The sequence below is a fragment of the Ochlerotatus camptorhynchus genome, unplaced genomic scaffold, assembly GCF_037179485.1.
Source record: "Ochlerotatus camptorhynchus isolate MF236.1 unplaced genomic scaffold, CSIRO-AGI_Acam_v1.1 ptg000433l, whole genome shotgun sequence".
NCBI lineage: Eukaryota > Metazoa > Arthropoda > Insecta > Diptera > Culicidae > Ochlerotatus > Ochlerotatus camptorhynchus.
Window position 1 is genome coordinate 1,298,758 of NW_027040919.1, and position 25,620 is coordinate 1,324,377.

Genomic DNA, 25,620 nt, shown 5'->3' on the forward strand with positions numbered 1-25,620 from the left:
GGTCCAAACAAGGATCGAAGAGGAATAAGAGTTGAACAAGGTAGAAAATTTTTACAGGTTGAGCACTGAAAAGTGCTGTTTAAATTTGTTGTAGCTTTAGGTAGTAGTAACACTTCCTTCAGCAAAAAGCAAATAGATCCGCACGGCAAGAGAGCACGATGCGGACTGTTGTTGTTATAACTCTATAGTCTGAACGTACTATTAGGGAACAATAAATATTTGGGTATGTTTGGCAACCCGATATTTCTGACAGTTCGAATGGTTTGAAACGAATCCGAAGCAGTTAGAGACTGGAATTGCTACACGGTAAGAAAAAAGTACCCAGTTCACTTTTACCTACTTTTGACTAGTTGGTGTCCTTTTCTCCTTCTAATGTCAAAAACGGAGGAGCAAAACCACCCAACAGGGGTAGTAAAGAGTGGGAACCCAACGTTGAGTATAATCATATTAACCTACTTTTGGGTACAACTAACTTACTCTTGGGTAGGAAGCGAGTGGAAAATTCTATAAGAATTGCACACAAGAAAATGGAAACTACATTCACCCGCTTTACCTACTTTTGGGTTCCTGCACTATACTGCCGAGATGAGTGAAAAGAACTTACTTTTAGGTATTTTTTTCATACCGTGTACGAAACTTGGCTTCAATTTCGACTGCTTGTTAGTGGAATTGATAAGGACTCGGGAGAACAATATTAGCATGAAGAATAACAACGTGAAAAACTCGGCAAGGGATGCCTCTGCCAGGGAGCCGGGGAAAGAAGGTCTCAAGATCGTGAAATGATTGGACACTACCACGTTGCTTCGAGTTCGAGGAAATGTGTACAGAACCATGAAAAGTGATTGTGTGGAAGTTTGAACGTCTCCCACAATCATAATTTTTTTTTGGGATAAAAGCAATAGCCAAAGATGCCCCCAGGAAAAGTGATCGACTGATCGGATTGTACCCCTACCAAATCAAATTAAAAGTTTTCTGCGGAAGTATCTTTGCGGAACGCCTTGATCCAGCATTGTGATCTGCGATGATCACCTGCTATCTCTGCCTCGACAAATATATAACGCGCTTATCAACACCAATGGTATCAGTCACAACCAGAGTAATCCCTCTATATCCGGAACATTATGCTTCACAACTCAGGTTTTGACTAACCACTCCCATACCTCCTTCCCTAATCCCACTCGTTTTTCCAGCTCAGTTTAGTTTAAGTCATTCCAGTATATAATCATATTCTTTTTTACGATTGAAAAACGGAGAATACGGTTTATATTGGCCTTGAACATGGCTTCAATGTGTTAATGTTTCTGAATGAATCCAATTCAGTTGTTTGAGAAACAATTTTGAAATTAAAACTCAACCGGTATGTAAGCAATGATAGTAAAATAGCAGTGCTGCAAGTTTTGTTAAAATGTCTGACCTGGGAGCCAATTAGTGTGCCCAGGTGTGCCCATATTGTGCCGAATCTGTTTTCGGCACACTGTGCCAAGTGACCAACCCCTTGGACGATCCATACAAAATGTTATGGGTTGACAATTTTTCATTTCCGTGTAAAATTTTTAATGGATATTACCGAGGGGAAGTCAACTTTGATTAGAGTACCTCTTGTACTCAGATTTACTTATAATTACTCTGGATTACTCTGGTTTGCTGCGAGAACACAAATAACTGGGCTTATACTTTAGGTTCCTGATCCTGCAGCTGACAGTCCATCGACGAAAAGCTGGGGTGGGACGTGCTGTCAAATCAGCCTACTGATCATTATTGTATGAAATTGGTTCCAAACGTAAACAAACCCTGTAGGTTTCTTATGGATTGTTTACGTTTGGAACTAGTTATGCAAGGTAGGCGACGATTGTTCGTATTTGACATCCACCTCCCTCCTTTGACGAAAAGATATCACTATGAAAACCTAGCTGCACAAAGAAATCGGTCCTATTTCTAGTCTCGGTTGTAAACATTAATTTTTTTCTCTTGTAAATATCAAACATATTTTTCAAGATTCAATGTAATGTTTAGTTTGAATGGTAGCCGTAAGATGTTTCCAATTAATAACAATAAGTTGAAAAGTTAGCTGAGAACAAACGTCTTGTAAAATGCTGTATAACATTAAATCAAGGATGATTTTTCATAGCGATGAAATTGTTTTTATATTTAAAAAAAAAAATCAAGCGTCACTTTGACGAAACTCTCAGTTCTCCTACGTAAACTAACACCATATCTCTAAAGGTGGCGTTGGTGATGATCTTTCCTTTATTTAACGTCGGTCTCTGTTGCGCAATCTAGTGCCAATCACCGACGGACATCGATTGCCATCCATTGACGGCAATCTCAATGTGCAGGAAGGCAGCTTCCACACCTGCGTAGGATATCGCACCCATTCAAACACATACATGGGCCAGGACCAACGGCTTTACTTCCCTTCCGAAGGAAGACGTGACCAGAGATTTTTATGCCTCAGAAAAATCCCACCGACCTCAGCTGGGATTGAACCCAGACTCATTGGGGTGAGAAAGCAGTCACGCTTACCACTACACCACCGGCGCCGGCAGATGTGTTGGTGATGATGATGATGATGATGATGATGGTCCAACCTCTTACCCCTACAAAGGTTTGAGCTGGACGATTTATCTTTAAGATAATTAAATGTATACATTTTAACCATGTTAGCAAAAAACGAACTGGTTACAGTTACAGATATAAAGTCCTATTTCGTCGCTGGGGTCGTTGCCGTTGGTCTCGGTTCGTATTCCTCTGTTGCTGATTTTCCGTTGCAATACTTTTTTTACGGCTGGCTTGCAGGGCCTGACACCAACCCCCTAACTTTCCGGAGGACCAGGGTGCACAGTTGTGCTTAGAGTCCAGGGGAACAGACGCTGTTGTGAGCCACTCCTCCTGGAGAACAGACGCTCAGGCTTGCCGCTGCTTGGAAATCGGAAGTGGTTATCGCAATAGAGGGGACCTTTTCCATTTTGGATTAAGCCGGGAATGTTACATGGGATTTAGCCATTCTCATCATCCGTGAGCATATCAAATTGATTGCTCAAATAAATTACATCAGATGGGGGAACGAGAGGTTGCCCCTTTCTTTTGCGTTTAGGCGCCATGGCGGCAGAAGAAAGTTTCTCCAAATCGACTTTCAAGCAGATTACTATAAGAATCCGAAGGATCGAAGAGGAAATTTCCAAATCGATATCCAAACAGGATTGCCTCGGGTAGGGTCCAAACAAGGATCGAAGACGAATAAGAATCGAACAAGGTAGACAATTTGCGAGTAATATTTAGCAGTAAGAAACGCAGTTTACAATTCCTTCAGCAAAAATCAAATAGATCCGCACGATGCGAACTGACCCAGAAACACTTTATTTTTCACTACAACTTTGTACCAGACGTCATTTCAACCAGAGGTGACGTTTTCGTGCTACAATTTATTTAAAAACTGACAAAAATTACAACATCCAAATTGGCCAAATTTCGACATTAATATGAATGATTTCCCATAACAAATAATTACGCAAAGTTTTATCGATTCATCTTTTGGCGTGGTACTGCTAAATAGGCAATGTTTTGTTGGGCAGATAGGAATTTTTCATAAGTTATATCGTGTTCTAACATGTTGTTGCTAATATTGCCATTGCAGGGGGAAAAATACAACGCAACTGACAACAAGGTGCTTTTAAAGCCGATTATCTAAAGGCAAACGCTGATTTTTCTCTGAATTGGCAATATTAATTAAAAATTTCCATCGACCCCTCGATCTGTTCCTTCCCATGTCTAACAATAATTCCCTTTCTCATCCCAATAGGAAAAATCGTCCAAGGCCACGTTGCCAGTGCCGCCGGTATCGTCTTTCAAAACCAGAACCTACGCAATCTGGTGGCGGAGGTTTCGTTGGCCAAGTCGGTCACCTACAACGAAGGCGGTTCACCTCGCATCTGTGCCATCGACTGCGGTCTCAAGTTGAATCAGGTTCGGTGTTTCGTCAACCGTGGAGCTCGCGTCGACGTTGTACCGTGGAATGCTAAGCTCAATCCGGAGAACTACGATGGTCTGTTTTTGAGCAACGGTCCGGGAGATCCACTGATGTGTAAGGATACCGTTGCAAACATCCGGCAGCTGCTGGGGGAGGGATCGGTAGTAAAGCCGATCTTCGGAATTTGCCTTGGTCATCAGCTGTTGTCTACGGCGGCGGGTTGTAAGACGTACAAGATGAAGTACGGTAACCGTGGTCATAACTTGCCGTGCATTCACAAAGGAACTAAGCGGTGTTTCATGACATCGCAGAATCACGGTTTCGCGGTGGATGCCTCCCGCTTACCTACTGGATGGGAGGAGTTATTCACGAACATCAACGATCACACGAACGAGGGAATCGTACATAACAGTAAACCGTACTTCTGTGTCCAGTTTCATCCGGAGCATACCGCGGGCCCGGAAGACTTGGAAGTTTTGTTTGATGTGTTTTTGGACACGGTGAAGGAGTTCAAGGCCACTGGAGCGGATAAGATGACTGTGAAGGAACGGCTGAATGAGGCTTTGGCATACCGACCCCAGCGGGAGATTGACACGAGTCGACCTAAAAAGGTGTTGATTTTGGGATCGGGAGGTCTGTCGATCGGTCAGGCCGGTGAGTTTGACTACTCGGGATCGCAAGCGATCAAGGCGTTGAAGGAGGAGCGAATCCAAACGGTGTTGATCAATCCCAACATTGCGACGGTGCAGACTTCGAAGGGTTTGGCGGATAAGGTATACTTTCTTCCGCTGACTCCGAACTATGTGGAGCAGGTGATCAAAGCCGAAAGACCCGGTGGAGTGCTGCTCACTTTTGGAGGACAAACGGCGTTGAATTGTGGAATTGAACTGCAGAGGGCAGGTATTTTCGACAAATACAATGTTAAAATTATGGGAACGCCAATCATTTCGATTATTGAGACCGAAGATCGGAAGATCTTCGCGGAACGAGTTGCCGAGATCGGAGAAAAGGTAGCTCCGTCGGATGCGGTTTACTCGGTTCAGGAAGCTCTTGTGGCGGCAGAAAAGATCGGTTATCCGGTGATGGCCAGGGCGGCGTTTGCTCTTGGTGGTCTTGGGTCAGGGTTCGCCAACAATCGGGAGGAGTTGAAGGTGCTTTCTCAGCAGGCTCTCGCCCACTCGAATCAGCTGATCATTGACAAGTCGCTCAAGGGATGGAAGGAAGTCGAATACGAAGTCGTTCGTGATGCATACGACAACTGCATCACCGTGTGTAACATGGAAAACGTCGATCCGTTGGGAATCCATACGGGTGAGAGTATCGTGGTAGCTCCTTCGCAAACTCTTTCCAATCGCGAATACAATATGCTCCGTACTACGGCAATCAAGGTCATTCGTCACTTTGGAGTCGTCGGTGAGTGCAACATTCAGTACGCTTTGAATCCATTCTCCGAGGAGTACTACATCATCGAGGTGAACGCTCGTCTATCTAGAAGCTCTGCCCTCGCTAGTAAGGCCACCGGATACCCTCTGGCTTATGTAGCAGCGAAGCTTGCGCTGGCGATTCCCCTTCCGGAGATCAAAAATTCAGTAACCGGAGTCACGACGGCATGCTTCGAGCCTAGTTTGGATTACTGCGTAGTGAAGATGCCCCGCTGGGATCTGGCCAAGTTTGCGAGAGTCAGCAAGCATATCGGTAGTTCAATGAAGAGTGTCGGTGAAGTGATGGCAATTGGTCGAAAGTTTGAAGAAGCTTTTCAGAAGGCCCTTCGAATGGTGGACAATGTGAATGGATTTGATCCGTACTTGAAAGAGGTCAACGAGCAGGAGTTGAAACAACCAACGGATAAGCGAATGTTCGTTCTGGCTGCAGCATTGAGAAAAGGTTACACGGTAGATGAGATCTACGAGCTGACGCAGATCGATCGATGGTTCTTGGTGAAAATGAAGAACATCATCGATTTTGGGCAGAAATTGGAAGAATCGTCGGTACTCCCGGAGAAAGACATGTTGCTGGAGGCGAAAAAGATTGGTTTTTCGGACAAGCAGATTGCGGAGTTGATCAAGAGTACGGAGTTGGCGGTACGCATGCAGCGCAAGGAAACGGGAGTCTTACCGTTTGTGAAGCAGATTGATACGGTAGCTGGAGAGTGGCCAGCATCTACAAATTACCTATACATGACATACAACGCGACCGAAAACGATATCGACTTTCCTGGTCAGTACACGATGGTGATTGGATCCGGGGTCTACCGGATTGGAAGTTCGGTAGAGTTCGATTGGTGCGCAGTGGGTTGTCTGCGTGAGTTGAGAAACCTCGGCAGAAAGACAATCATGGTCAACTACAATCCGGAGACGGTCAGCACGGATTACGACATGTGCGATCGTTTGTACTTTGAAGAGATTTCCTTCGAAGTGGTCATGGACATCTACGATGTGGAACAACCTGATGGCATCATCCTATCGATGGGCGGTCAACTGCCGAACAACATTGCCATGGATCTCCACCGTCAGCAGGCGAGAATTCTGGGAACATCTCCAGAGTCGGTTGATGGAGCGGAAAATCGATTCAAGTTCTCCCGTATGTTGGACAGAAAAGGTATCCTACAGCCCCGCTGGAAGGAACTAACAAACCTTCAATCGGCGATCGAGTTCTGCGAAGAAGTGGGCTACCCTTGTCTGGTGCGTCCGTCGTATGTCCTCTCCGGAGCAGCAATGAACGTTGCCTACTCCAATCAGGATCTGGAAACGTACCTTAAGCACGCCTCTGACGTGAGTAAAGAACATCCAGTGGTGATCTCGAAGTTCTTAGTCGAAGCCAAAGAGATCGATGTGGATGCCGTTGCCGCCGATGGAGAGATTCTGTGCATGGCCGTATCCGAACACGTCGAAAATGCGGGTGTCCACTCGGGAGACGCTACGCTGATGACACCACCGCAGGACATCAATGCCGAAACGTTGGAACGGATTAAGCAGATCACGCGGGACATTGCAGCTCTGCTGGATGTCAGTGGACCGTTCAACATGCAGTTGATTGCGAAGAATAACGAACTAAAGGTGATCGAGTGTAACGTGCGGGTATCTCGTTCGTTCCCGTTCGTGTCCAAGACGTTGAACCACGATTTTGTCGCGATGGCAACGAAAGTGATTGTCGGATTGAGTGTGGAACCGGTCGATGTGCTGCACGGGTGTGGAAAGGTGGGCGTTAAGGTTCCGCAGTTCAGTTTTTCACGACTGGCCGGGGCCGATGTGATGTTGGGTGTGGAGATGGCTTCCACCGGAGAGGTGGCATGCTTCGGAGATAATCAGTATGAGGCGTACCTGAAGGGGATGATGTCGACTGGGTTCCAGATTCCGAAACGGGCGATTCTGCTGAGTATTGGAAGTTTTAAAGTAAGGAACGGGCTTGAGGTGGAGCGATGGATTGGTTAATGATGAATTTTTCGTTTCTTTTTCGCAGCACAAAATGGAACTGTTGCCGAGCATCCGTATACTGCATAAGATGGGCTACAAACTGTACGCGTCAATGGGGACGGGAGATTTCTACACCGAGCATGGGGTTGATGTAAGTACTGTTCTATTTTACATTTTATAGCTGAAATAGTATGACAAAATTGTATCTACGGATCGTCAATTCCATTGTGGTAGCCGTGGTCACCTATAGTTCCTTATTTTTCATTTGAGTCTTCCGTAGAAATGAAGACATGAGATTTAGTCAGATTCTGTAATAGTTTTGCAATAGCATTCTATAAAAAAATACAAAGGACAGTCCTTGTGTTTTGAGTATGAATAGGAATTTGAGCGGGGTTCACTTAGTTTATACTTTTTAGTATGACGCGCTTGCCATAGATGGCCCAAGGCGACTCACGAAGAGCTACTGATTCTGATGAATAGCGGTGCGGCTTCTTCCTCCTTCTATGGATGCTCATGTGGGCTGCAGCTCGCTGCTTGCAGGCAGCCTTTTGTTGTGTACTGGAGAACACCACCACTCACCACGTGATGATTCAATAAACACTATTTTGTGAGAACGGATGGAATTCAACTTTGAAATCTGTGTTAGGGAAATCGGTTTTCGCAGGCAATCGGTGATAATTTTAAATATCATAGCAACAGTTGCACATTTGTGCAATTTTCAATAGTGACATTTTGAAAAATAAGTCAGTCTTAATTTTAACGCAACCGTAGACATATTTCTGATCGCTTGGTGATAAAATTATGGAAATTGGTCCAGGGGCAGCTGAGTTATTAATGTTCAAAAGCTTTCATAATATTGTTACATGTTCCATTTTTGGTTTTCACAAAGTGTACCCCCATACAGAAAACACAGACGTAGTCCTACGTCAAAAGTAAAGGACCTAGCCTTTGAAACAGTCTAGTAAACCGCCTTTTTTTAAGTCCTGCAATTTAAATAAACTCTATGAGGGGAAGCTAAAATGGAAAGGAAAACCTCCTATCATGCAGTCGCGTTTAAATGAGGTTTAAATTGAGGGGCGTCACATCTCACATCTCACATCTCAAAGTCGATACATATGTCCAAGCATACCCAATACAATTGAACAATTTACCTTCCGTAAATTCACCTATGTGCTAAGTCGCAATCATCAGCGTAAACCACTCATCATAATTCAACATTTTATTAAGAGCCACACAACTACATTCAACATTAAAAAAAGCATCTTCTTACACAAAGCATTCTTCATATCACAGAAATAGTTCTCAAATAGTAATCAATCAAGCTGATAATCTAACACAACCTAAGCCTACGGTCGTCAAGCACCGATTGTGACGTTTCCCAGCAAACGGGAGATGTCATCCTGATCGTCGGAGGTCGAAGTCGGTGGAGATCCCTTTACAGCGCTGTGAACCTGCACGCTCGTCGCCAGTTGACGTGATGATCGTTTCCTGACCCGTTCCGGAGACTGCCGAGGTGTTTCTTCCGGTGACTTGCGATTCACGTTACTGTAGGACGCTCGACCTTTGCGTCCATTCTGTTTGGGTGACTTCATCCGAATGCGTCGCTGTTGAGGGCTCTGTACCGAAGTGCTAGCCCGTTTCGGCAGTGCTGGCCGGTAGGATGCACTGTTTATCGCCTTCTGGATCTCGTTCCGTACGCCGTAGATTTTAGTCAAAAATCGACGGGACTCTTCGACGCCGTGATCGTCCGTCAGAAGACTACATATACGTTCGGCTTGCTTTAGGTAGATTAAACCCTGGTTCAGCGTTCGGAACACGTAGGAAACCTGTGCCATCTCGATGAAGTGCTGCACGAAGACGTTGTAGATCAGCTGTCGCCGTAAATTTTCCATATGCTTCAGAGGACTGAACTGGAAGTTGAAATTAAACTAGGTTGAAACTTCTTAAAATCCTACTGTTACAAACGTGTTTATAGAAATACCAACCATCAAATCAATGGAATCCTGTGACTCTCTTCGTTCATCCTGTTTGTCCTTCTTGATCTTCTCCGCTTCCATGAATCGAACGATTCTCGTTCTCTGCTTCCGAGACTCCACTTCTTGTTTGTTGAAGTAAGCGATGGATCCCACCGCAACTTCCTTTTCCTGCTCTAAACCATCATCGGAATCCTCGGCTGCCAGATTTTCGTTCTCATCCCGGAACCTAGGATTGACGATCTTCAGTGGGTTATCGATAACCAGAACCGAATAGAGTCGCTTGATTTTCAACTTCGGGTAGAACGCAGTCTGCCCTCCGGGAAGCTTCATATTCCTCAACGCAATCATCAGATGCATGACAGGGTTCTCCGTAATCCGAAAGATTCGTCTGTGCAGCTCAACCAGTACCCGTTCCGGAATGTTTTCGAACAGATTCCGACTGGGCAGGAAGTAGTCCGGAAGCTTGTGTGTTTTTATGCGATCCAGTAAGCCGTTTAGGAAGCGAATAAGAGCTTCTCCCAGGTAGTCTTCAGGCCAGGCTGCATAGTTTGTTTCACACTGCCAGAAGAGATGTGCCCGCAGGTGTTCGTTGCTGAACATGGTCATATTGGTGACGAGAGCAGGATCGACGAATGTTCTGAACAATAGCTTGGTGAGCATGTAGATCTTGGCCTGGGTGTTGGTGAGACAGCTCTCGAGGTAGCGTTCCGCTTCCGGGAAGACGATTTTCCACTCCAGTTGCCGATGGCGATTGTTGCCCATTTTTGGGCAATATCCCGTGGGAATGACGTGACAGCCAAAAGATTTCACCTTCTGGGTCATGGGTGACGTTGGCCATTGGAATTTTTGCTTGGTCAAAGGATTGATCTTGACTTCGCGCTTCCGTTCGATCCACTCGGATGCTTCGCGAGGCCATGGACACACAATCGCGGGTATTACCTCCCACTGACCGCAGTAAATGATGGCTCCTTTCCATGTAGCCTTGTCCAGGTTTTCTCTGTCGATTCCCAAATCTTTTGCCAGGGTCTCTTGGAATAGGTTTATGAAGTACGCTAGGAATCCCTTGGAGTTGAGATATTGCTTCTGTTCGGTGGTGTACACCGTTGGGTTAGACTTCATCGGGAGGCCGTTCTTGGCCAGATACAGAAGTTTATCTGCGTCGGATTCGTCGTCCGAGTAGTAGCCTTGATTCAATTCAGACGAAGAATTGATCGTGGTCACGCAGTAATCCGGAAGTACCGTAGTGCTGAGTGGTTGATCGTCATTCAGGCTTTTCATAATGCTAAGCGGTTGATGAGTGTTGATTGCCGTAATATATGCGTAATCGTATTCACTGCTCGGAGGAGACGTTGAACTCGTTGAGGTTGAAGGAATCAGCAAGGAGTTTGTACCGTAGATACCGCCCCCATTTACCATCCTGGGCATTTTCATGGTGACGCTGTCTCTGAACTTAAGTTTCCCAAAGTTTACGATCGGCACATCATTCTCTCCACTATCGTCGTCGTCTTCTTCGTCTGTGCTGTAGTTTTCGCTGGAGCTACTTGACTTTCCGTTCCGCTGTTTCGATAGATTCTTATTTAACCCGCTGGACTCACCGTAGCCAGCAGCGTTCGCTCTATCGATGACATCCAGTGGAGATGGATTGTTCGGTTTGATATACTCCACACTTTTCAGCTTCACATATCCATGATGACAATTTGCACTCCTTCGCTTACCCGAAGCGCTAAACTTCTCGTCAAATCCATCCTCAATCTCCAACTTGTACACCGGAGCATCCGTCAGAATGCTGTAGACCGATGTCTCCCCAGGATTGGAAATCTCTATGTTGTCGTGTATGACGTAGCAGGTCTGTGTGTACAACGACTGGAGCTCATTCTTCATAGGTCCGTGTCTACAAACAAAACAATACCATTATGTAATTGAGTCAAAATCGTTCGTCACTCTGTAGAAATTTAATTACTTAGCCTGAAACTTGACTCTTTGATCGACCGCATCCTGAAGTCGATCGGGCAAGATGACCGTTTTGCAGTGCCGTGAAATGTTGCCACTTCGTTCGTTCTCCTCCCGACGATTTCTTTCCACTGCATCCCACATGTCTCTGTGGATAGATATATAAAGAAAGCAAACAGTCAGCGATGTGATTAGCAGGCAATTAGCGGGACATTGTCAGTTGATAATAAGTTGCATTTGATAAGGGGAGTGCATCGACGTCACCGACAACGGTGACGAATATGGCGCGGGAGGAGTTCGCTCGGGAAGCACCTCCACCGCATGAGCTGATATGGTTTCGAATGGGGTCCCCGTTTATGTTCGGATTCGGAGGTATACGACTATGGAGGTACATGAGATTTACATTAACCCTGCTGGCGCCGCAGTTCCAGTCGACAGCCATTGTATAGTTGAAGGTTGATGTTCGACAGTGTTTAACCGGTCGATTCTAATTCTTGTACATGGGAATAATGCAAAGGTTGTTTTCACTATAGGTGTGTCATTTCTTGTTACTTCAGCAAGCGTTTTGACCCATGTGGTAGCGGTTTTCTTAGAAGAAAAGTGCTGAAGTCCCTTAAGAAACCAACGAATCTTAGACGCACATAGACCTAGTTCAATGAACCACTGTGCTACATATATGGCTGAGCGAGCGTTCGTATGTATGCCTATAAGGCTGAAATGTTACCTTTGAAATCTTCATATCTAAGTTTTGATAAGACAAGTTGGAAAGGTAAACACTATTTAATTGATTATGAATCGATTGTTACTGAAGTTTAAAGCATATATAGAACTGAGGTTTCCGTTGTTTTGGCACTACGTGGTAGCCTGATTAGTATGCCAGAGGGGATGTGATCGATTCCTGATCCAGTTAAGGAATTTTTCAAGTTGGAAAAATTAGTCGACCTTTCTGGATCATACCTTCTTCTTCTTTTTCTTCTTTTTTTCTAATCGTGATTCTAGGTAATGTTAAGCTTACAACTGTGCAAGTGCGCAAAGAAGACATGAACTCCTAAAGATTCTTCTTTCTTATTCTTTCTGGTTTTTACACTGTTCCGCGAGCGTTTTGCTGGCTGAGAGCTAACTAAGACTTAGTTAGCTCTCAGCCAGCAAAACGGGCAAGAACAGCGTAAAAGCCGGGAAGAATAAGAAATGCTTAATGTACAGTTTTCTCTATTTTTGGGAGCGTACTTTAAAAATTTACTGAGCATTTTAAGATTTTTAACGTATTTTGATCAATTATTTAAGGAGCAACCCGATCTATTTTAAGGAGATTTTTTTTACTTATCAAGGATAATTTCATCTGTTTTATTGAGCAAAAGTAGGGCTGCCTTCTTTGCGCACTTTCACAGTTTTTAATTAAAGCTTAAAATTACCTAGAATCACGATTACACTGTAGGTTATATCCTTTCTTAAATATAAGTGTATATATATACCACTTGAAAGCCCGACTTTTGATCCGAGACCCAGAAGACCAAGTGGTATACAGTCAACTTTCCATATCTCGATATTGAAAGAACCATGAAGAGATCGAGATATAGAACAAAAATAGCCTACTAGAACGTTTAAAGGGGCTGGGAACCATCGACATATAGGATAAAGTAGTCACGAGATATTTCACATCGAGATATGGAGAGTTGACTGTATACCAATCGACAATGCTCGACGACATATATAAAATACTGTGTGTATGTATGTGTGTTACAAAATAAAATGAGGTGTGTTTACCGGCAATCACTGCACCAAATTTGACGAAAAACCCGTCAAATGAAAGGTACTATGGTCTCATTAAACGCTATTTATTATTTTTGGAATCGGTCAACTGCTTTCGGATATTTGACCCTATCATGTTCCACTGAATACAGGCTTTAATGCTAGAAGCGATCTGAAACGTACCAAGCATATCATGCAACACGTTAAAACACATGACAATTAACAGTTATGTGATCGACAGGTTACCCGGGTACCTTTTAAGATTTCAAGTTCAGAAATTATACAATTATTTTCACGATAGGAAACCAGAATTCAATGACATCTTAGACTCATGGAGATACAACTTTTCATGAAGAAAGGTTTCATATTGCAGAAGGGACTTCGAAAGGGGGGTCTTGAAATGTTTTACCCTTTAGGAGCTCGACCCGGGTACCCGGGTACCCGCAAAATTGAAATGCTTGCTACTGCGGCCAATTTTGACCGATTTTGAATCTTTTGGCTCCATTGGATTCAAAAACTTATCTTCTTTCTGGACATTGCCAAAAGTGTCCATCCGGAATCGTTCGGTTCACGGAAATTTGGATTTCCTGTATAATGTTCTAGAAGTGTCTTGCCACTTTCGGTAGAATTTCAAAGGAATCGATATCAAAGTATCAGAATTTCCTTCAAGAAACAATTTCAGCTCTCTTGAGGACTAGTTTAAAGTTTGTCCCCGGAACGGCCATTCCGGAGCAAGTTCCCGTAGGGCCTCTAGTGGCCATATAAGTGTTTGGGAAGGAAACCCTAGAATATGGGTATCAAAATTAATGAATTTACATCAAGAGACTGTTTATCCTTATATTGTGGTCATCTGACGGATTGTTCCCAGAACGGTCATTGCGCAGCAAGTTCTATTCGCCATAGACGTGCTGGGGAAGAAACCTCTACAATATGGGTGTGTATCAAAATTCATGAATTTACAACAGGAGACTATGCCCCATGCCATTCTTTCGTCATCTGAATATCAGGGGAAGCTTCCCATAGAGATTAGTTACGTTTGAAGCACGTACATAGCTATGATACCCATATTGTAGGGGTCAATCCATCGAATGATCATAAAATTATGATAAACAATATCCTGCTGTAAATTCATAAATTTTGATACCCTTATTTTTGGGGTTCCTTCCCAAATACTTCTATGGCCACAAAATCGGTCAAAATTGGCCGCAGTAGCAAGTATTTAAATTTAAGGGTACCCGGGTACCCTTGTCGAGCTCCTAAAGGTGTTATTTTTGGCGATCACATAGCGGTTAAAAATAAGATCACTGACAGCAAAGTGTCAAGAATCACATTGGCCACTCCCGGACAAGTTCCATGTTCCCCCGGGAAAGTGGCCAGAATCTGCCCTTGAAGTAAAACCCATCATGCGACGCATCAAATCACACGAGAGTTCAAAAATAAGATCATTCAAAGTCTTATTGAGTGTCCAGAACTACATTGGCGACACTCGGACATGTTCCGAGTTTCTCCGGGAAAGTGGTCAAAATGTGGATTGAACTCAAACCTAGCATGCGGCACATCAAATCACATGCAAATTCAAAAATAAGATCATTGACAGTTGTATTGAGTGTTAAGAATCACACTGGCAACACCCGGGACATGCTCTTCCGGGAAAGTTGCCAGAACATGACTTGAACTAAAACCCATCATGAGCCACATAAAATCAAATTAGTATTCAAAATTAAAATCATTGGAAGAATTTTTGGGGGCTCATAGTCTAGACTGTAAAGGGACGGTATTACCAAGCCGGAAGCGCCGGGTTCGAATCCCGGTCCGGTCGAGGGAATCTTTCGGGTTGGAAATGTTCTCGACTTCCCTGGGCATAAAGTATCATTGTGCTTGCAACACAATATACAAATTCGTGCATTGATATTGGTATCGAAAGCTCTCAATTAATAGCTGTGGAAGTGTATTTAGAACATTAAGTTGAGAGCACGCAATAAGCTAATATGCGATAAGCAATAAGCTTGATATGCGAAAACTAAGAAGAAGGAAGAATTATTAAGTGACTGGAATCACATTGGCCACACCAGTTCCTCGGGGAAAGTATTTAGCACATGACTTCAAATAAAATCCATCATGCGCCACATAAAATTACACTGGAGTCGCTTTTTACGCGGTTTTTTTACACAGTTTTTTTTACGCGGATTTTGAAGTTCACGCGGTTTTTTTTTTAACGCGGATTCCGGAATTTACGCGGGACGTATCACCCGCGTAAAACGCATTTCCAGTGTACATGAACACTGTACACTGCACATGTACACGTGAAATGCGTTTTACGCGGTTGATACGTCCCGCGTAAATTCCGGAATCCGCGTTAAAAAAAAAACCACGTGAACTTCAAAATCCGCGTAAAAAAAACTGTGTAAAAAAACCGCGTAAAAAGCGACTCCAGTGTATAACGATAAAAAGCGACTCCAGTGTAATTTTATGCGACGCATGATGGATTTATATATAAAATCATTGATAGCCTTATTGAGTGATTAGAACCACATTGGCAATATCCGGACATATTCCTGCTACCCTGGGGAAGTTTTTTTTTTTTTTTTTTTTTTTTTTTTTTTTCTTTATTTTAGAGATTTTTAGCCTGAGGCTAGTTCATCTCTTACCCTGGGGAAGTGGTCAGAACCTGATTTCATGTAAAACCCATCATGCGACACCTCAAATCACATAAGAATGCAAAAGTAATTCAAACAGGTAGTCTTATACAATATCCTAGACTACATTGGCCACAACCTGAAATGTTCCGCGTTCCACCGGAAAAGTGGACAGAATATGATTTGGTCAAAATTCCATCATGCGACAACTCAAATCACGTGCAACTTCAAAAAATCAAAACCCACCGCGTTACGAAAAGTGGTCAGGTTTTGACCGTTTATAACTCTGTCAATAGCGGCTGGATTTTAATTCTACACAAGCCAATCGATTTGAAATTTTTCTACAAATCTGCTAAAATGATCACATAATTAATTTTCAATAGGTCACTGTTTAAAATTACACACATTTCCAACTGTGGCAATGGTGATAAAAATATCACCAATTGCCTGCAAAAAGCGCTTTCCCTTACACAGATTTCAAAATCGAATTCCATCCGGTCTCGCCCAATGGTGATTATTCAATCAGCAACAGCAGTAGTGTTTTCGGTGCGTAGCATTGTACATTTTTCTCCAGTACACAACGAAAGGCTCCCAGCATGCAGCTAGCTATCAAGGCTGCCTTTAAGAGCTCTCGATTCACCGAAGAAGGAGAAAAAAGCCGCACCGGTAATGATCAGATTCAACTGCTCGTTGCGAGCCGCTGTGGGCCATCTATACCAAGCGCATCACCCTCGTTCCAAACAACCAACATACAGCTCGCCAGCCTCATCCGTGTTGAACACCCTAATAGCTCAGAATTCCTCAACCATAACGGCGCCGGTGGTGTAGTGGTAAGCGTGATTACCTCTAACCCCAGCAGGCCTGGGTTTAATCCCAGTCGGCGCCGCCGGGATGTTCTGAGGCATAACATCTCTGATCACGCCTTCCTTCGGATGGGAAGTAAAGCCGTTGGTCCCCGGTTCATGAGTTGTTGGGTCGATAGGTAGGGTCCAGGTGTGGGAGCTGCCTTCCTGGCACGTCGGTAGTATTGGTGCTCAGCACGGAAAACAAGATCGACGGAAAAAAAAACAAACCAAAGGAATTCCTCAACCATAACCAGTGTTGTTCCACTCATGATAAAAAAAAAAATCAATTTGCTCTCACAATAGATCCGCTATCACTAGTGATTTGCAATGGTAATGAATCGTTAAAATCTCAAATGATAGAAAAACTCGCTTGAGTCATAACAAAAACTCACATGAGCTTTTCTGTCACTCTACCGAGGGGCACGCAATACAAAGAACCGGTGGGTTGAACATAAAATGCAATCAAAAGTACTTAAAGTAATTAATGCGTTTTGAAGTAGTACTGAAGGTAATTAAAATTATCTGTCCGTAATTAATGTAATTAAAAGTACTGAAAATGTAATTAATGTACTTTAATTACCAAAGTTCGACTGTAATTAATGGAGTTAAAAAGTAGTTAATTTTCTACATTGTGTGATTAATGTAATTAAAGCAGTAGTTAATATAATTAATTTAATTAAAGCCGTTGCTTGCGTTGGAATTAAAGGTTATTGCGTGCCCCTAGCACTCTACTTATAACACTCACACCCGCGCGGCCTTTGAATCAAACGTGAATTCTTTGGCTATGCTTTCCGTTATTAAGATATTTTCAGTGTCCTCTTTATCTACACGGTAAGAAAAAAGTACCCAACGGTCAGTTCACTTTTACCTACTTTTGACTAGTTTGTCTCCTTTCCTCCTTCTAATGTTGTCAAAAACGGTGGAGGAAAACCACCCAACAGGGGTAGTAAAGTGTGGGTACCCAACGTTGCATATAATTATGTTTACCTACTTTTGGGTACAACTAACTTACTTATGGATAGAAAGCTAGTGGAAAATTCCATACGAATTGCACACAAGTAAATGAAAACTACTTTGACCCGCTTTACCTACACACTTAGAAAAAATCATGTAAATTTCGGTGCTCTGAGAGTGACATATACGAACGTCAATTTTGACAAAAATTTAAGTCATAGCAGACGCGAAATATAGCTCAATCAAACGTACTTTTCGTCTAGCAACAAACTTTTCAGTCTCGGAGCACTTAATATTACATGACATGTTTGTTTACGTCTCATATTTTATGTCGAAGACGGATTCCGTCACGTGTAAAATTAGTTATTTCTAAGTGTGTACACTGAGGCAAAAGAACGTAAGAATTCCATAAGAACCACTTATGAATTTTAGCCACAAGAAATCGGTATGAATTTCATACCGAATACCGAACACGAGCGCTTCGCGAGGAAAGCGTGAGGAGTATTGAGATTGCGGATGAAATTTAATTTTTGGGATTTAAATAATTATAATTAAGTTTGCGTATGAAAAGTGCAATTGGATGCTTTTTGACTTTTGGAATACAAATAATACACAATAAAAATCTTTTGAGATCATTTTTTTTATATTTACATGAATGTCAGAAAGCAAATATTTTTTTAAAAAATTGCAAGGCCGCTGATCGACTGTCAAGTTTTTAATCACTGGATACAACTGATGCATACAAAGTCAAAACATTTTGCCTCTACACACTAAATTTAAATTTTCATTATCAGTAAAACGAATTGCTGGATCATGATCAGCAATTCAATACTTTACTGAAAAACAGCAAACGACTTTTTTACCGAAAAAATCAGCTATCATAAACCCAGTATGGTTTTATTTTAGTACAATACCCAGTCAAACAGCTGTCAAACTGTTAGCATCACAGTCACAAGTATTTTTGCATTCGTACACCACCGGTCAAACCGCAGGAAGAAAAAAAAAACTACAAATAAATAGTATGTAGGTAATAATAACTGATGGCTCGGACACTGGTTATATTTAATAAATGATACTTGGAAAAGAGTCTGGCGATTTTATCTTTATTATACGTATATTTGTATCAACTAGAAGCTGGAAGTTCATATAGTGAAAACAAATTCAATTTACTGAATTTAACAGTTTAATCAGCAAAATGCTGCCTAATGCCAGAATTTTGAATTGCTGAAAGATCAGTAAAGAAACATTGCTGATTTTCAGTAAAAGGTTGTCATTGCTGAAAAATTCAGCTGCATTATTGTGCTGGAAAGTTTGCTGATCTTTCATCAAGTCTAAAATCAGCAAAAATTTGCTGATTTTCAGCGATTTACATTTGGTGTGTATCATCTAGTTTTATGTGATCATCGTGACAGTCTTCAAAAATAGTAATTTGCAATAGCATCATCAAGGGGCTTACAGCTAACCGGGCTGTAATATTATTGTTATTCACCAACTGTATTCTCGATATGTTCTCACAAAAAAAGTACTCCAGTGCAACGAAAAACATGCACAGGCGTTACAGTGGATCAAGGCGTTTCCGGTGTAATCTGTCAAGATAATGAATTTGGGGAAACATGTCTAAAAAGGGATTTCTCGATTACTTTTTAAAGGGACATATCTGGTTTTGTAAACAATGCATTTGATTATCGGTTTGGCGTAACTGGTAGCTCATTTACGGTAGTGTTAGCATGCGTGGGCGAGCTACCAGTTAAGCCAAATAGACGAGTAAATGTATTGTTTTAAAAAGCAGATACATCCATTCGAAAAAGAAATCGAGATTTCATTCATACAGGGTAGGAAGCATGAATCACAGATTGCCTAATTTTGCGCAACGCTCTGTAAAATATCCCCTCCAATGTAGTATATTTGGTTTCACTGAGTGTTGTCGAAAAATGATTATTCAAATACTTCGTTTGAATACCGGTACTATCGAAACGATAAAAAACATATTCGCTTAAATTAAAAGTCACTCAAAGTAAACACAAAGTTGCGGGTTGCCAAACCTTGCAGACAAAATAACTTTGTTGGCCGTGCAACCAGATTTACTTTTATTCTTTCCGCACGTCTCTTATAAAACATCGTCTCTGATCTGATCATAGGCACTATGGAGCTTTTTGACGTTTAATCAGCGCACACTACTCTACACTCAAAATAATCGACAAAGTGCACAAATTCTATTTGCACTTCACGTAAACCCTAAGTGATTTTCACATATGAAAAAATAAAATGAGTGCCTCACTCATAATAGTACACTATATGGTGGAATTGTAAGACTAAGACCAGAAGGTTCCGAAGAAACGAGCTCAACTTCTTGGCTCAGCTCTGGTACACGGGAAGAAATCCGATTCCATTTTCATGAATAAAAAATCATGAAATGAAAAAACGTTCCACGCCATGAAATCATAGCAATGATCTACAATTTTATGATGGAAATTCATTATTTCATAATACAGCGGAATCATGACCGCTACAAGCGTTACACGTACCTGGCAAACCGTATTCATAAAATGCACTACATAGGTAGCTCTTATACGCCTTTTGCCTTCATCCTTATACAAGTTCTGAAAGTCTAGTGGTTAAAGTATGGGTTTAATGATCCCAATGTTCTTGGTTCGAATCCAGTCTGACGTTTTACTTTATTTTGTTTTACATGTTTTGGCTTTAAAAGCTGATAGAATTTAGTTCATGGTTTCAACTAGGATGATTCATGATTTTTGGAATCTTGACTGCGTTACGCAAAAATTAGCGCATGATATCATGAATATTATTCATGGTGTATTTTCATAACATGAAAACACGCTATGTTCATGAAATCATGAGTAATTTTTCTCGTTTTGGTGATTGGATTTGTTCCCGTGTACTATCTTCGGTCCCAAGGTAATCGATTCACCTCAACACATAGGAAAATTTACGAACCCCTCATTTTATCTGTCAAACTTTCGTAGCGAATCAAAACAAACATAGTGTAGTACTAGAATTTCGACTAGAATGGGGTACGTCAATCGATTTGCTTGGGACCAATAGGCTAGTCAAGTAGTGAGCCAATTTAAAATCGTTAGTTTCGAATTGATTGTTGGTGATACTACCTCAATGGAGTTGTACTTAAAACGAACCGTTTGTGTGTTTCGTTTTATTGAATAGAAAGTACATGTGTATAATCCTTTGAGAGTGAAAAAAGACAAGAATAAGTGAGTGCTGAGTTGTAATGTTGCATTGCTTGGGTTGTCAATAACTCAAATGAGTGGCGTATTTAAAAATATCAAATGAGTTTTAATCAGAGCTGATATTTGGTTGGCGTGATATTTGTGATACAAGTGATTTTCACAACACCGGCCATCACTACAAGCGATCCTTTTCAGGACCACTATAAATTATTGTTGCTTAAAATTAATTTAAATTGAACGTACGCTCGCCTTGCTGCCAGCCACATCACACCCAAAGCTCTTTGACAATGTACAATGTATTTGTGGTAAAATGCGTAACAGTATTGAAGTGGTACATAAACATTCTCGTAATGACCGAAACACTTCGAATTAAGGTAAGGTTTTCTCCAGAACGCTAGAAAAAAGCAAAAAATCCTAAATCCAATCAATTTTCATTTTCTTTATTATTTATTGAATAAACCTAAAAATCCGTGCGTTTTGTACACGAAAATGCGTAATTTTGACATTAGAAAACGAGGTGTTTCCGTGATGGAAATAGTGGTTTCCCTAACACAGTCGCCGAATATTGAAACCGAGCACGTTATCCTACGTCTAATCTACGGTCATGTTTTGGATACAACCTCTTACTTTTTAAGTCCCAAAATGATATATTTTTTAAAGTGCGATTGTAATATTTTTTAATGGATTGAGTTTCGTAATTTTTTATTTTAGTCCATGATTTAGCCACACTCATATTGCTTGAGTCCCACGGCTCATAGGGGTTGCATAGAACATTGAACAATTATGCGTATAACGGCAGCATAAATCAAGAAACATGTTCCGCGTTGAAAGTTTTTATTTTCCTTGATTTGTATTCCGTTGGTCATGTTTTCCGTGCTGAGCACCAACGCTAACGACGTCAGAGAGGCAGCTCCCACACCTGGACGCTACCTATCGACCCATCAACTCATGAACCGGGGACCAAAGGTGTGATCAGAGATGTTATGCCTCACAAAATCCCGGCGGCGCCGACTGGGATTGAGCCCAGACCTGCTGGAGTGAGAGATAATCACGCTTACCACACTTTTCAAAAGTCGGCCTAACGGCGATCAGCCCAATGGCCTTCCACCTAGTGACCCTATACCCCCTATGGGTTACTAAAATTGTCTGTTTGCTTCGTAACATCCCTAGTAACAATTTGGGTTTTATGAGGGCTCTGTACTCCATGATTTAGACTTGTAGAATACTTTAAAAGCACGATTAAACTTTCAATAATACTTGCGATTGCTTCTTATGGCATGGGACAACATCTTTAGCTATGTTCACAAACGTTTCCAGAACAAAATTGTTGAGTTCATCCAGTATTATGAAAATATGGGTGATTGGCAACTATTTCCATTGGAAAACTGACAAAATCGGAAATAGAACCGACTTGCGATGAGTGGCAGTAAAGGTCTCTGAACTTCTATAACAAATTTTAGGATGATCCTGGAGCTAATGCAAAGATACAGCTGTGAAGCTTGAAAGACGTCTGAGAGATTTAACAAACTTCAGAAAGGTTCAGTGACCTTCGAAGGTCTGAAAAAGGCTTAACCCTTGTGTGCGTGAGGGATATTTTGCTTTTCTCTACACCGCGTTATTCAAATGGGAACTGGGTACCCGGGCATCCCGTCACGCACATAACGGTTAAGAGAGGATCTGCTAACTTCAGAGCTTTAAGGAGATTTAAAAGAGGTTTAGAGAGCTTCGGAAACGAGTTGTGGACGAGCACATATACCTTAATTGGTGTTAAGGTAACTCATAAGCTGGGAACTTATTTCTAACCGTACGAGGCTTGGATTGAGATTCAGTTTCAAAGCAGTATCTATGCCTTTAGCCCAGACAAACAGGCATAGCACTGTAAATATTATTGATTGTAAAGCATCGTCCGTATAACACTATTTTCATCTATTAATCACACTGTGGAGGATACTACGCTCCATAGATAGTGATAGTGTAAAAACGTCAAACTCCATAGCAAATGATTATGTGCTCCAACTAACAAATCTTGATAGAGCTGGAATTAGGACGTATTAGCTTTTGTATACAATGACTTCTTTCGATGATTTCTAGAAATTCAAGTCTCGCCAACGCAAATTAACATTACCATCGGGTAGGGGAAGAGTTTGCGTGAGCGTGCCTTGGATTCATAGAAATCATCGAGAGAAGTCATTGTTTACAAAAGCTGTTACGCGCTAATTCCAGCTCTATCTAGAAATGAGTGCACAATGAACAGTTAACATCTGCTCCGCATGGTTTGGCATTTCAACTTGCCCCAAAGTCCCTTGATCCGCTGCAGCAAGCTAACTGGGTATACCTCAAAGATATAAGAACCTGCTAACACGGTATTCGTTGGGTCCAGTTCTAAATCCTTCAGAATAATTCTGGATGTTGACTGAATGTGATATTGAAATCCACCGGATCATTCGATATTCCGAGGTACCTGAAGCCATCCAAACTTGCACTAGAATTCGGGCAGGATCCCTTAATATGCCGAACTATCAACCAACTAACCACATCAGACTATTGCAAGTTGGAAATTAGAGAGCTATATATTGACAAACATGCAATGTCATGCATGCAACAGCGTACTGATTCCATTTTCAATATGACAAATGTTTTTCGTGAAGTTGATTTCAATTACTGGCTGGAAAGCCTTGGCGATGAAACACTCGACGTGAGGACATTTCGTTTTTTACTTATCGAAAAAAAAAAATATGTTGACGAATCTATCATCCATTCGCTGGTCTCGTAAGCTTCGACACTTAACACATGTTTGCATGAACTATTTTTTATTCCTTATCAAGCAATTGAAGGCATACTCGACACCGGTGAATCACTCCATATACTGTCGATATTCGATGATCTAGTATTATTAACTAGCACATATGTCACTTGTCAATCCCTTTATATTTGCTGTGTTCCGATAACACAATACTTTCACTAACTCATCATTGGCGATGGCGTTCATCAGTACCTCCCTCGTTTTCGCAAACTCTCCAAAACATCTTGTAGGACACAATTGTCGTCAAACAGTGCAACTGATAAGACGCACACGCGACACACTCTGCCAAGTATCTGTATCGATTCTGAGTTGCTACTAACTTGCGTCTTTGCAGTTTCAATGATTTCATTCGTCCATTAATAGCATGATTGCAAACTCATTCCCCCTCGCGATGCACTACCTTTCGTAATTTCCGTAGAACTGCACACCGAGCAGCAGCTGATTCAGCACAAAGATGTCACTGTTGAACGCCAGCTGATCTTTCATCCGCCGGATCGCTTCCGAATCGTAGTCACTTTCTTCTAGTTTTGCTTTAGATTGCCGCACTATGGCCGGCGGTTCAGTGTCCTTGAGATCGTCAAGCTTTGATTTCCGTTTGTTCTTCTTCTTTTTCTTCTGTTCCTTCCGTTGAGCACGCTGGGCTTCTTTTTCGGCCCGTTTCCGTTGCTTCACGATCTGTTTCAGTTCGGCAGCTCGCTCCTTGGCATTTAGCTCGCGACGTTTCTTCCGTGCAATTTCCGCCTCCCACGGATTGTTCGGGGTGGCGGCTTCTTTCGACGTGGAATGACCCATCGCGACGACAACTGCTCCAGACGACGACGATGGATAATCTACGACGCGAAGGGTAAACAGATCGAAGGCATGATCACGATCAAAGCGCGCGGATAACCTCGGAGATCGTAATTCGATGTGACACGAAGGAGCGAGCTTTACAAACTGAATACGTGGTTCGGCGATTGGTCGTTTCACATTTTCCGCCCCGTGTTATCAGTTCTTCAGAGCGCTAGTCTTTAATGTAATGAACGAGCAACTTATCGGCCGAGGTGGACCCCATGTGCGGGCGATGGAACGCGATAGCTGCGGGAGAAGTGCACTGGAATTGGTAGGTGGTGATGCCATCTTTGTCGCACCGACTTGGCTCCCCGAATGTGAGGTTCTAGAGTGATGTAAGGTTTAAGTTTCGGTTAACGTGTTGAGAGTTTATATGACTCATGGTTTATTGCAAGTTTGGTTGAGTCAAAATGTTTCCGTAAAATTACTGTTTTTTGGAAAATTGCTCACTTTTCAAATGCTGTTTGTGGAATCGCTAGCGATTGGGATAGTCACTTCCAAACTAGGGTCATTGCTTCAGCTGATATCATCCTGAGAGCAGCGTATGTGCACTGAGCAGTGCTGATAAAAATCATTTCTTCTACACTCAACTTAGCTGGAAATGAAGACAACCGTAACAGATAGACCAACTTCTTGCATGAATCTGATTTTGGACTTAACAACATTCTCTTGATCATGGCAACCTTTGAGTATCGTAATCAACATTAAATGTCATCAAATTTTGTTTTTTTCTCGTGGCTGCTTCCGCTGTTGTCGATATTAATATTCGTTTTCATCTTGGTTGGGATGATTTTTCATTTCACTCAAATATAGCGCTGAAGGACGTGTCGTGTTAGTTTTTACACACAAGCCGATGGCAAATTATTGCCTTATGCTGAATTGATGAAAAATGCCGGTTTTAAGCTTTGGAGTCGACAATATTTAAAATAATCATTTTGCCCTCAATGAAATTGATTATTTTGCTTTTAAGGATCATTTCTGATTTTGACAATTTTGGGTTGGATAATCAAGCACTGGAGAATATCAACAAACACGTATTCGTTGATGTATAATGAACTCATTTGTTCATTTAACTCGTACGTAACAGTGAAGATTTTCGAAACAAACGCAATTCATCTACACTGGGTTGAAGCGCTACCCAACAAACAATTTTAGCAGCAGATCAGCTTATACAGACAAAAATTAGCTGCATAAGGCAATTTTCTGCTGTATAAGCTAGTCTGCAGCTAAAATTGTTAGTTGGGTACTCCTTGCGTGTGATAGTAAATGATAAAAACAGACACTGGCGCTGAG

At 42.0% G+C, this 25,620-nt stretch overlaps 2 protein-coding genes across 3 annotated transcripts in view; one reads left to right on the top strand and one right to left on the bottom strand.

Annotated features, from left to right (window-relative positions):
- rudimentary (carbamoyl-phosphate synthetase 2, aspartate transcarbamylase, and dihydroorotase rudimentary) overlaps positions 1-25,620 on the top strand; it is a 59,200-nt gene that overhangs the window by 10,776 nt on the left and 22,804 nt on the right. Inside the window, exons 3-4 of the mRNA XM_065234350.1 lie at positions 3,800-7,359; positions 7,427-7,531. Of these exons, the coding sequence (XP_065090422.1) occupies positions 3,800-7,359; positions 7,427-7,531 (3,665 nt within the window). The remainder of the gene's footprint in view (positions 1-3,799; positions 7,360-7,426; positions 7,532-25,620) is intronic.
- LOC135711503 (uncharacterized) lies at positions 8,590-24,493 on the bottom strand. Of its 2 annotated transcripts, none has more exons than XM_065234367.1 (4): positions 23,897-24,493; positions 11,317-11,454; positions 9,366-11,247; positions 8,590-9,308 (listed from the first exon to the last, which is right to left on the bottom strand). In XM_065234367.1, exons 1-4 carry the CDS (start codon positions 24,286-24,288, stop codon positions 8,736-8,738), a joined length of 2,985 nt encoding a protein of 994 aa, XP_065090439.1. In that variant the 5' UTR covers positions 24,289-24,493; the 3' UTR covers positions 8,590-8,735. The 2 variants fall into 2 exon arrangements, with proteins under 2 accessions (XP_065090439.1, XP_065090440.1); XM_065234368.1 differs by having other exon boundaries at positions 8,590-9,290; positions 23,897-24,492.

Coding starts and splice junctions, on each gene's coding strand:
- LOC135711503 (XM_065234367.1), bottom strand. CDS start 24,288: ATGGGTCATTCCACGTCGAAAGAAGCCGCCACCCCGAACAATCCGTGG. Junction 11,455..23,896: donor TTCTACGGAAATTACGAAAG/GTAGTGCATCGC, acceptor ATCTATCCACAG/AGACATGTGGGATGCAGTGG. Junction 11,248..11,316: donor AGAGTCAAGTTTCAGGCTAA/GTAATTAAATTT, acceptor TTTTGTTTGTAG/ACACGGACCTATGAAGAATG.